Below are 13,449 nucleotides of genomic sequence, written 5' to 3' on the forward strand. Positions count from 1 at the left end.
CCAGAAGTCAAAGGAACTAGGACTAAAACCAAGAATCACCTACCCAGCAAAACTGAGTATAATACTTCAGGGGAAAAATTGGTCTTTCAATGAAATAGAGGACTTTCAAGCATTCTTGATGAAAAGACCAGAGCTGAAAAGAAAATTTGACTTTCAAACCCAAGAATGAAGAGAAGCATGAAAAAGTAAATAGCAAAGAGAAGTCATAAGGGACTTACTAAAGTTGAACTGTTTACATTCCTACATGGAAAGACAATATTTGTAACTCTTGAAACTATTCAGTATTTGGGTACTGGGTGGGATTACATACACACATGCACAAGCACATGCACACACACATAGAGACAGAGTGCACACAGTGAATTGAAGAGGATGGGATCATATCTTAAAAAAATGAAATCAAGCAGTGAGAGAGATATATTGGGAGGAGAAAGGGAGAAATGGAATGGGGCAAATTATCTCTCATAAAAGAGGCAAGCAAAAGACTCATTAGTGGAGGGATAAAGAGGGGAAGTGAGAGAAAAACATGAAGTTTACTCTCATCACATTCCACAAAAGGAAGGAAGAAAATGCACACTCATTTTGGTATGAAAACCTATCTTACAATACAGGAAAGTGGGGGATAAAGGGATAAGCAGGGTGGGGGGGATGATGGAAGGGAGAGCATGGGGAGGAGGGAGCAATTTGAGGTCAACACTCATGGGGAGGGACAGGATCAAAAGAGAGAATAGAAGTAATGGGGGACAGGATAGGATGGAGGGAAATATAGTTAGTCTTACACAACACAACTATTATGGAAGTCATTTGCAAAACTACACAGATTTGGCCTATATTGAATTGCTTACCTTCCAAAGGGAAGGGGAGGGGAGGGAGGGAGGAAGAGAAGTTGGAACTCAAAGTTTTAGGAACAACTGTTGAGTACTGTTCTTGCCACTAGGAAATAAGAAATACAGGTAAAGGGGTATAGGATGGAGACAAGGGCAGAGAGGGATGATAGAAGAGAGGGCAGATTGGCAGACAGGCAATTAGAACGCTCGGTGTTTTGGGATGGGGGGAGGGGACAAAAGGGGATAAAATTTGGAACCCAAAATTTTGTGAAAATGAATGTTAAAAGTTAAATAAATAAAAAAAATTTAAAAAATAAAAAAATAAATATTATCTCATTTGATCTGCACAACAACCCTAGGAGGTAGGTGCATTCCCATTTTACAGATTAAGAAACTAAGAGAAAGAGAGAGAATAAGAGATTTGCCCAGGATCGCACAGCAGTGGTATGTGAAGTCACATTTGAACTCAGAACTTCTTAATTCCAAATCCAGTGCTCAAAACCCACTGTACCCAGCAAACAGGGAATGGGTGAACAAATTATGAATGCAATGTACTGTGTTGAATGGCTATTATGAACAAGTTAGAGAAATATGGGAAGGTTCATAGAAAGTAATGCAGAATGAATGAAGCAGAAGTAAAAATACAATATACACAATAATGGCAACCATTTGAATAAAGTCAACATGGAGAGTCCAAAAATTCCTGGTCAATATGCCAAGGTTTGGGAACACGTTTAATTCTGTTCATCAGTAAGTAAACTTTTGAATAAAAATATACTTTATAAAAAATCATGTTTGTTCTGAAATATCTACTGTATCAAAGAAAAATATATGAATAAAATTTTAAAGGAAGGGGAAAGGGTATTCATTACTATCTATATAGAAAACGGGAGCTGAAGAAACAGGTAAGGAAATGACAGAATAAGAAGCCAAGGTCCCAGCAGCAAGTTCCTCATATTATTAATGAAAACTGGCACAATAAAGAAGATAAAGGAAGTAGGAGCTCAAAAAAAAATTTCTTGACGTAAAGAATAAAGGACTATAATTTACAGTTGGATATTTCAATATGTCAAACCTCTGAGCACATGACACAGCGATCAAGTAGCAAAAGTTTTTGCCAGCAAACCGCTGAGTCTGAAATGATCTCCAAACCAAGAAGAGATTAAAAGCTATCACTCAACAGGACTTAATCAAAATGATTTTAGACAAGAATATCATATTATGTATTTTATTAGTTTTGCTTGCTATTAAATATATAACAATAAAAAAATTTTTTAATTAGCCAACTATCAGCACAAAGAAAGACAAAAGCAGCAATGAAAATTAAATAGTATTGCTTAAAATGTTCGTTTAATCACCAAAAATCTTAATACTCATTCTGAGTAGTTCTTTTTTCTACCAACTCACCAGAAGATGCTCCCATCAAGTCTGAGGCCTGATTAGAATCAACTGAAGAAACCACACTAACAGCATTGGTAGGCACATTTGTAGTAGCAGAAGGTGAAATAGCAGGTTTTTTTGTTGCAACAATGACACTCCTGTAATACAAGATGAAAAATTAATAAATACACATTCCCCCCAAAACCCTAGTTAATTATTAAGAATCAACAACTTTATTTCATAATACAAAGATGATGATAACAATAATAATGCCAAATAGCTGCCTGTAGATAGTTAACTGGTGTTAGTTCAATGTTATTTAACACTAAGTCCTATTTTTTTCTGACTTTTCTTTCTAACACTCTTACATAATGAACGCTTACAGTCACCTGAATCTTTTAGAATTTGGAATCATAAACCACTGAAAAATATAGTACTTTATTTTTTCACTTCCAATATTTAAACTAACATTTCTCCAACTAGTTTTTACTCTAGAATCTAGGTATGGCTAGGATGGCCTTTATTTTAAAGGTGAAGAAACTGAGGCCCAAAGAGAAATGGTTTTATCAGGCTAACCTGGGTAATGAGGCAAAAAAGTACTATCTGAACCTAAGCCCTCTGACTACAAATCTAGGACTCTTTCTACTATGTAATATATTCTTTACATGAAACCACAAAAACAAGTAACTTTTAGAAATATAAGAGAACTCATCCAAGTTTTTCTTTCAGAAAAAGTTCTCCTTAAATATGACTAATTTTTTTTTAAGCAGGTTTCAAACAAAACCAGAAGTTATTGAAATTTCATATAGGAAAATCAGAAAAAAAGCTTCAGTGACACTCGAAGACATGGTCAATATCTTAAGAATTTAATATGGACAGAGTTCAAAATTCCAAGACTGTAATTTGATGGTTAGCTTTATTTAGAATACAGTAAACCAGAAGTATCAAGATGCATACAAAATGTTATGAAATTAAAAAAATATATCTTGTGTGTTTTTAAGAGATAGGTATTTATAATGCACTAATTTTAATTACATTATAATACATCATGTTGAATATCTAAAAGACCTTGCTAAAGGCATTTTTAATTGAAGTTGGCTCTATAAACATAAAAAAAACCCCAGCTAATGAGGTAAAGAGAACAGCTGATATATAATGCTCTCCCACAGCAGTGCTTACTTTTAATTACCTGGTGTTAACCATAATCTTAAAGTCTTCAACATTCAATTTATTTAATCACATCTTTTGTTGACAATAGAGTAAGTGTAAAATGAAAGTGTTCCCATAATACCTTTAAAGTATTCAATATTTAAATAAAATTACTTAAGATATTTAATCCTAATAATTATTTCTAAAATATAAATCTTTTTCTTCTAAAAACACTTAAAATGTACTTTTATAACTTTCTGAAGGAAACCTACACAAGACAAAATATATTCTATTTGACTTCAATCCCTAACACATAAGAGTAGCTACTCCAGTCAATTAAATCAAACTCCCTTGTGCTAGGAGTAGCTAGCTATTCAATATACTTGGGAGGACCAGGTGTCACATCATTATAAGGGTGACTGCCAATGTTAACAATACACTAAAAAAATAGATCTAATAGCCACCTGAGCCCCTTAAAGTCAAAAAATATTGTAAACAGGCGCTCATGCCCCGATTTTCATTTTGGTTTTTAGTAAATGTATTTTTAAAAAAACATGTACCATTCTCATTATTTTTCTTCTGAAAGTAAAAATCTTTGCTTTAGAAATTTAGGGCCAAAGTGCAAAAAAAGAAAATTTTAAGTAACAATGGGAAATAAAACTTAAATGTTTCGTCAGTATTTGTCTACTGAAGGAGCCATTTCTCATAGTCAATTGTCAACTTTCGGATAGAATCATTTCACAACAGTCAAACTAATAGAGGACAATAATAATGGAAAACCTATAAGCAAATAATTCCAAACCTGTATATATTTGACTGGGGAAAATCAGTTTTGAAAAGTAACTCAGAATATATTCTATACTCTCAAATCCACTTATGTTCATTAAGAGCTAGTTTCTATGAGTATATAGAAACTGCTGGTCAAATTATCTGGCACGAAATCAGCATTTATTGCTAAAATCAAGTTGGTCACTTTTGCATTTACTTAGTCCAAACAAAAAAACAAAGTGGAAACAATTAAAAAATATCTAAAAATGTGAAATGTCTCATTGAAAAAACAAATGATCCAGAAAACAGACCAAAGAGAAATAATTTGAGAGGTAATTTAAGAATTAGTGGATTATTTGAGAACCATGATTTAAAAAAAAAAAAAAAGATATTTCAAAAAAAAATCATTAAAGAAAACTACCCCAATAGCCTAGAATAAGTAAAATAGAAATTGAACATTTGAATGAACCAACTACCACCTGAAAGAAATTTGAAAATGAAAACTCCCAGGAATATTTAGAGCCAAATTCCTGAGTTCCCAGGTGAAAGAGAAAATAATTCAAACAGCCAGAAATAAATCATTCAAATACCATGGAACCATAGTTAAGAACACACAAGATTTAACAGCTACTACATTACAGGAGCAGAGGGCTTGGTATATGATATTCTAAGAGCTGGGATTACAACCAAGAATCACCTAACCAGCAAAACTGAGTATAATCCTTCAAGAAGAAAAAAGAATATTTAATGAAATAGACTTCCAAGCATTCCTGATTAAAAGACCAGAGCTGAATAGAAAATTTCACTTTGAAATACAAGACTTGAGAGAAAAAGCAATCATAAGGGATTCAGTAAAGTTAAACAGTTTATATTCCTATACAGGAAGATGAAACATGTAACCCTTAAGAAATTAATCAATATTTTGGTACTTAGAAGGATTCTACACAGGCAAAGGGAGGAGTGAGTCAATTATGTTGAGATGACGTAAAAACCAAAAGGATCAATGTGAAAGAAGGATGCCCTGGAAGAAGGGAGAAAAGAGACAAAGAATGAGGAAAATTATCTCACACAAAAGGCACAGAAGGAAGAATATTTACTGTGGAAGGGAAAATGGGGGGGACGACAAGATAAGCACACACACACACACACACACACACACACACACACACACACACACACACACACACACACACACACACACACCCCTTCATTGTGTATAGAAATCTATCTTAAGCACTAGGAAAGTAGAAGGGGAGAGGGAAACAAAAATAAAAGGCAGAGCAGAGAAAGGAAGATTGGTCAAAAGCAAAACAAATTTTAGAGTAGAAACAACATAAAAAGGGAGAAAGAAGGATAAACACAAGAAAACAGGATGGAGAGACATGCACAGTTAGTAATTATAACTGTGAATATAAATGGGATGAACTCATAAAACAGAAACAAATAATAGACTGGATTAGAAAACAGAATCCAACTATATGTTGTTTACAAGAAATTCACTTGGAAAAGAAAGATGATCAACAAAGTTAAATAAGTTGCAAGAACAGAACCTATTATGCTTCTGCTGAAATAAAAAAGGCAAGGGTAGCAATCATGATCTTCAACAAAACAAAGGCAAAAAGAGATCTAATTGAAAGAGATAAGCAGGGAAACAAAACTTGCTAAAAGTTACTATAGAAAATGAAATAATATCAGTTCTAAACATATATGCACCAAATGGCATAGGATCCAAATTTTTAAAGGAAAAAATGAAATAAATTACAGGAAGAAATAGACAATAAAACTAGACTTGTGCTGGACCTCAACTTTCCCCATTCAGAGTTAGATAAATCTCACTATAAAATGAATAAGAAGTCAAGGAGATGAAGAGAATCTTAGAAAAGTTAATATGGCAGACCTCTGAGAAAAATGAATAGAAATAGAAAGGAATGTAACTTTTCTTTAGCTGTACAAGGAATCTTTACAAAATCTGACTATTTATTATGGCATAAAATATATCAAAACCAAAGGCAGGAAAACAAAAACGTTAAATGCAACCTTTTGAAACTATAATGCAATAAAAACTATATTCAATAAAAGGTTATGAAAGTATAGATTAAAAACTATTTAGAAAGTAAATACTCTAATCCCGAAGAATGAATGGGCCAAAGAACAAATCACAGAAACAACCAATAATTTCATTAAAGAGATTAACAATGAGATAATATACCAAAATTTGAGGGATGCAGCCAAACCAGCACTTTGAGGCAAAATTTATATCTCTAAATACATACATCAATAAAAGGGGGAAACAGCAGATCAATGAATTGGGCATGCAACTAAAAAAACTAGGAAAAGAACAAATTAAAAATCTTGAACAATAAAACCCTGATAATCAAATGTGAGATTACTAAAAGTGAAAGTTTAAAAAAACCAGCCTAACAACAAAACTAGGAGTTAATATAATGAAAAAAAACTAATGAAAACAGATTAACTTGATTTTTTAAAAAGGAAAACAATTAGGAGTATCAAAAATGAAGAGTGAGTGTATCAACAATGACAATGAAATTAAAACAATTTAGTAGGAGTTATTTTGCCCAATTATATGCCAGTAAAACCGAAAAAATAAATGAAAAAGATGAATACTTACAAAAATAAAAATTGTCAAGAGTAACAGAAAAAACAGAATGTTCAATAATCCCATCTTAGAAAAAGAAATTGAACAAGCAATAAATGAGCAGGCTAAGAAAAAATCCCTAGTACCAGATGAATTTACAGGTGAATTCTTCCAAATACTTAAGTACTCCATAATTATATAAACTATTTGAAAAAATAATTTATAAAAGGAATCCTTCCAAATTCCCTTATGACACAAATATGACTTTGATATCTAAACCAGGGAGAGTAAAAACAGAGAAAAGGAGTGTAGACTAATTTCCTGAATGACTAATTAGGCAAAAAGCAATTTAAATATAATATTAGAAGGAAGATTACAGCAATATTTAACAAAGACCATACACTATGAACAAGTAGGGTTGATACCAGAAATGCAAGGCTGGTTCAATATTAGGAAAATTATCAACATAACTGACCAAATCAATAACAAAAACATCAAAAATCATATGACTTTCTCAATAGATACAGAAAAGCCTTTTGAAAAAATACAATATTTATTCCTATTAAAAAATACTAGAGAGCATAGGAATAAAGGTTGTCTGCTTTAAAATAATAAGCAGCATCTACCTAAAACCAATAGCAAGCATTATCTGCAACAGGGATAATGTAAAGACATCTCAATAGTATCAGGGGGTAAAGAAAGGATGCTCTAGGGGGAGGGGAGGGACAAGGGAAGGTGAGAATTTGAAACTCAAAATTGTGTAAAATGAATGTTAAAAAAATCTTCTACATGTAATTGGGAAATATTTAATGAAACGAAAATTATTTTTAAAAGGATAATATATTTTATGATAGCCCAAGCACTAAGAAAACAAATATAAATGCAAAGGCAATCCCTTCCCTCCAGAAGCTTAAATTCTAATAAGTCAGGGATTCTTAACTTTTTGGTGTTATTGACCACTCTATCTAGTGAAAGCTATGGATGCCTTTGCAGAATATTTTTTAAATGCATAAAATAAAACACATAAGCCTACAATTACTACTTCTTGTTTAGCAGATATCTATATAGTAAAATTTAAACATTACATTTGATTTACAGCATTTTGTCGGAATTTCATGTAAAGACTCAAACGTTTCTTTATAAATGGACATTTATATAATCATTAAAGATTTTTAAAAGGTTGAACTCTTATCATTTCAACTCAGTCTTTCAACAACTGTATTAATTTTAAATATTATCTAGCATAAATTGAACAATATTTCACATGAAATTTATAGTTAGATCAAATAGCTAATTCATGAAATTATAGTCTAAAAACGATTTTAAAATGTAATCTTAAAATTTAGTTCAAAAAAGATTCGCTGCATAAGGATGAGTTTTATTAATATAGTTAAATCAGGCAAATGTCATTAAAAGTAAACAAATGTAGTAAAAAAAAATCTGTAAAGAATGCTAAATCTCCATTTCACATAAGTAATTTAAAATATCCCATATGTAAAGTAGCTTCATTATACCCTTTACATAAATGTCTGCAAAAAGAAAAGAAGGCTACTTATATGCTTGACTTTAATACTTTAGTTTCTGAGAATCTAGCTGAAAAACCAGATCAGGGCTTGAACTTTATCAATGTAAGCCCCTAGCATCCACTAATCACCAAAGTGAATCTCAAATTAAGATAAGAAGAAGATTTTTGGCATGGGAATGAACACAAACACCTTGTTGTTTGCAAAAACCCACAACCTGGCAGGCTTTCAGTAAAGTTTCAGTCATGCAACTGTTACTATATACTTTCCAGCTATAGCTTGGAAGTTGATAATCCCTAAGATATGAGGAGTGTTCTGATTTCTGACACAGCATTCCTGAGATAAATGCATGATAGAAGGATGCTTTGAAATTCTTGGACGTATCCTACTGCTACATGGCTACATGGGAATAGCTTTTAAATAGGTGTCTCTTTTTCAACAGAAGAAAAAAAAAGCCTTCATGTTAACTCACTGAGCTGCCAGACGAGATTAAATAAAAACCATATATGGGAAAATCCACAATGTGAACTTTTAAGTTTCAAAACTTCCCCCTATGTTTTTTACATCAGCCAAATCCTTGAGATTAATGCAATTTTTGAAATGACTCTGAAATCTTGAAAGTTTTCAACAATGAATTTCATTTCCACACTATTTTTAAAACAGAAATTTGCAAAGAAGGCCTTTGATATAGATACAGATATATATATATGTATACATATATATATATATATATATACACACATACATAGATAGATAGACAGATATGTGTGTACATATATACGTACTCACATATGTATATACATACATACACACAAACACATATAAGGGCAAAAATGTCATCCATTATTTAATCAAGGTAGTAAATGAAACAATTCCATCTAAATTTTTAAAAAGTTAATATACATATTTTTTAAACTTAACTTCTTTTTAAATAAGGAGATGAAAATATAACCTCCCTCCCCCTCCCCCCAAAAAACTGAGTTTTCTAAAGTCATCATAATCACTACAGGACCTTACTTGAGATCTGACTTCCCTATTTCTGTGGTAGAATAAATGCTCAAAATCAGTGTTATCCTTGATATTTCTCTTTCTGCATTCTGCCTACCAACCAGTTGCCAAATCCTTTCAAAACATAATCTCTTACCCTTCCAAGCCCCTTTTTTACTCCCAAGGACAGTATGTTACCTAAGCCTCCTCTCTGCCACTTCTCACCCACTACTGCAACATCCTCCCTGTTTCCTCACGTCTTCTCTGCCCTTTATTTCCTTCTTCATGTAGCTTGTCCAAAACATCTTCTTAATGAACAGAATTTACAATGTCACTTTTCTGCTCAACATCCTTCAGTGGCTCCTCAAGTCTATTCACTATTCTCTCAAGGCTCCCCATAATCGGCTGCCACAGCTCACCTTTCAAAACTCCTCTTGCCCATGCACTCCACACAGAAATACACTGTCCTCCTCCTCCCTGACTCACTCCCATCTGTGCACCTCTGAGTACACTGCTCCCCATATCTGGAGACTCTTCCCGGAAGCAATTTCCTCCTATTAAAATCATGTAAGATTATTTACCAAAAGAAATTTCCTTTAGATAGGTAAGTGATACCTGTTTTTTTTACTGAACAGTTAGAAATGGGGGGGGGGGGGGGAGGGCAGGGAGGCCTATTAAAGGAAAGACTCCATGAAGACTGTGTGTGAGAAGTGGGGAAAGAACAGAAATTACTCATTCACATCAAGCAGCTACTGAAGGAACTTCTTGAATTCTCACAAAAATAAAGAGCAACTTGAGCAACAAACATTTCCTAATGCTGACGATGCTTTCGTTATGTGAACACAGAAGCTCATGCTACCAAAATGAAGTCTACTCATGGAAATACTGTTATTTATGTATAAAATATCAATTCTTTTTACAAAGCAGCACTGAAAGGACTACTTTTGTGATGAAATAATCTACTGTGGCCCTCAGGCAGCTTATGTCTAAAGAAAAAACAGAATTCACTGTGGAAAAACTAGCTTAAGAGAGTCACTCTTTTCATATAGTATGTATAAAGTCACATGTATACAAGCATAAGTAAATTTCACTGGCTATATGTAAGCTATGATTTGGGTCTTTCATAAAAAATCACCAGTAATAGAAATGGTAAACTCATACCTTAGAACAATTAGAAAATATCCTTATCTAAATTCTAAGGGGATACTAACACCTACATTACTAAGTATAAACCAGGATTTGCTTACATGGTACTGTCTGGAGAAAAAAAAGAATATTGAAACTATTCTGCTAGCTATAAAGTTCTGCTGAATACAGAGCTTATTTTACAAGTAAATTATCAATGTATTTATTTAAAGATTCAAGTCACGTGGAATTATACAAATATAATGAAATGCTAATTAGCTGTATAATGAATTTAAATTAGCATGAAAATCAATTTAAATTGTTTTCCATACATGTTACAATTTTCTTTAAGGACTTCTGAGTCAGGGGTGTTGTACAGATCTGTAACTTCAATGGTATAGGCAGGGAACTGCCATAAGAGAAATGTAAATAAAGAAACTTCCTCCACCAATGTATATTTACAATTGTTCTGCAACTTGTACTCTTAAGAGATGCTGTCAAGGGTAATGAAAGGTTAAATGACTTTCTCAGGGTCACATAAACAAGGTGGAATCTGAACCCAAGTACTCCTGATTCTGAGACTTTCTCCATAACAGCTGTACCAGGCTTCCTGCCAGATGGACTACATAAGAGAATTAAATGAATACAAAAATGAATGTGAAATGTCCGGAAAAATTCATAGCAGAAATAAAAGAAAATAAAGCTATTTATTCAAATCTCCTCATTTCCAACTGAGAAAACTTAAATGCCGAGAGAAATTAAATGGCTGGCAGAGTATGTCGAGGAAAGAACCTGGGATGTAAGTCCAGGATAATCTAAAATGGGAAATCACATTTTGCGTTAATCAACAAGTATTTATCATGCATTTATTAGCTGGAACTGAGCTTGCTGCTAAGTGTACAAATGCAGTAAATGAAACAGTCGCTATTCAAAAGATGCTTCTACTTCAAAAGAAAAGATGACAAATACATATTTTAATATATACAGAATATAAAGAGCATAAATAAAAAGAAATACAAAATTCGTATCACTACAAATAGAAAAAATACTGTGTATACCAAATTTAATCTTATATTTAAGTCTTGGATTTATTTCAGTCAAATTTCAATTGTCTTAATTCACAGGAATGCAAAGTAGGTGAAGAAGAATACCAGCAGTTGAGGAGAAAAAAACAGCAGTTTTCAAAGTGTGGTCCACAAACCCCCAGGTATACCCAAAATCCTTTCAGAGGGTCTGAGAAGTCAAAACTATCTTCATAGTAATATATAGATGTTTTCATTTCTAAAACTGTGAATACTGATAGCTATAACCCACATAAACAAAAGTTCTCTTTGCGGGATGCTTAATAATTTTTAAGTGTAAAGGACTCCTGAGAAAAAAAGTTTAAAAACTGCTTAAGTCAGAAGTAGCGTCTGAACTGCATCTTGAAAGAAAGAGAGGGATCCTATAAGGTAGAAATAAGGAGTACATTCCAGGCATTTAGGAAAGGCAGTGCAAAGACAAAGATATAGGAGCTGGAGTGTCATGTATAAGAAAAAGAGAAGTCCAGTTTGGTTGGATCATATGGTGTGGAGGCTAGAGAGGAATACCGTCATTAGGCTATTTGAGGCAAGGCTCCAAAGAGATTTAAAAAGCTTAACAGAAGAGTTCATGTTTTGTCTTAGAACAAAGTCTCTTGATCTTTTTTGTGACACAAACCCCTATGGTAACCGTCTATGGACACCTTCTCAAAATAATGTGATTTACATATAATGGTTGGTAGGTTGCTGTCCTTCATTCTTAAAGAGGACCAAAATGACATCATCACGATAAGGTGACGTTTCAGTGTGTCTGACTGTAGCTGATCAGACCAACACGAGCTCAGAATGCTCTACTGCAGGTAAGGCATAGATAGTCCGTATTAATATTTGGGTGGATACTCCAAATTAGCACATCCTGCATATACTTTGTACTGTCTCAATTCTGCTTTGCTCATAGAGCACAGCACTATTTCTTATGGGCACACCATGCTGAGCAGTCCTGTGCCAGTGTCTCCCATGTTGCACAGTCAAATTCAAAGTTCTTAAGGGAGACTGAGAATGTCTTTGTATCATTTCTTCTGATCACCATGTGATCGCCTGCCCCATGTGAGTTCTCCATAAAATAGTCTTTTTAGCAAGCATACATTTTGCATTCAAACAACACAGCCAGCCAATCGGAGCTGCACTCTCTGAAGCATAGTTTGAATGCTTGCAGTTGAGCAAGGACTTCAGTGTCTGGTACCTTATCTTGCCAGGTGGTCTTCAGAATCTTTCTAAAACAGTTCAAATGGAAGTGATTCAGTTTCCTGGCATGGCACTAGTAGACTGTCCATGTTTCACAGGCATACAAACAATGAGGTCAGCACAATGGCTCTGTAGATCTTCAGTTTGGCATTCAATCTAATACCTCTTCTCTCTCAAACTTTCCTTCGGAGCCTCACAAACACGGAGCTAACTCTGGAAATATGTGTGTCAACCTCATTGTCAATGTGTACATCCCTAGAAAATACACTACAAAGTAAGTGAACTTATCCACAGAATTCAAAACTTCTCCATTTGCTGTAACCTATGGTTCCATGTATGGATGGTGTGGTGGTGACTGATGGAACACCTGTGTTTACTCGGTGTTAATTATTAGGCCAAAATTAGCACAGGCAACAGAGAATTGATCCATACTTTGTTGCATCTCAGCTTCAGAGGCTGCATTGAGTGCACAATCATCTGCAAACAGAAAATCATGCACCAACACTCTCTCCACTTTGGTCTTGGCTTGTATAGACTTTTCAAACTGGCATTTCTCCTGGAGTTGTCAGGCAATAAACGCCACACTGACTGTTCTCGGCCCTTTCTGAAGCCATACCAGCTCTCACATAGATGACCATCTTCCAGGTGAAGGATCAGCCTATTAAAGAGGACTCTAGCAAGAATTTTGCCAGCAATGAATAAGAGAGAGACCCCACTGTGACTGTCACAGGACAATCTATTCCCTTTACCTTTACAGAGATAGACAATGGAGGCATCCTTGAACTCCTGGGGAATAACCTCCTCTTGCCATATAACCTGGAAAATTTCAG

At 33.8% G+C, this 13,449-nt stretch overlaps 1 protein-coding gene across 4 annotated transcripts in view; it reads right to left on the minus strand.

Moving 5' to 3' along the window:
• Positions 1 to 13,449, minus strand: part of LRBA (LPS responsive beige-like anchor protein) — a 783,746-nt gene that overhangs the window by 541,834 nt on the left and 228,463 nt on the right. For all 4 annotated transcript variants that reach the window (XM_072621222.1, XM_072621224.1, XM_072621221.1 and 1 more), the window contains one exon: positions 2,235 to 2,365. In XM_072621222.1, the coding sequence (XP_072477323.1) occupies positions 2,235 to 2,365 (131 nt within the window). The remainder of the gene's footprint in view (positions 1 to 2,234; positions 2,366 to 13,449) is intronic.

Source organism: Notamacropus eugenii, chromosome 6, assembly GCF_028372415.1.
Source record: "Notamacropus eugenii isolate mMacEug1 chromosome 6, mMacEug1.pri_v2, whole genome shotgun sequence".
In the NCBI taxonomy this organism is placed as follows: domain Eukaryota; kingdom Metazoa; phylum Chordata; class Mammalia; order Diprotodontia; family Macropodidae; genus Notamacropus; species Notamacropus eugenii.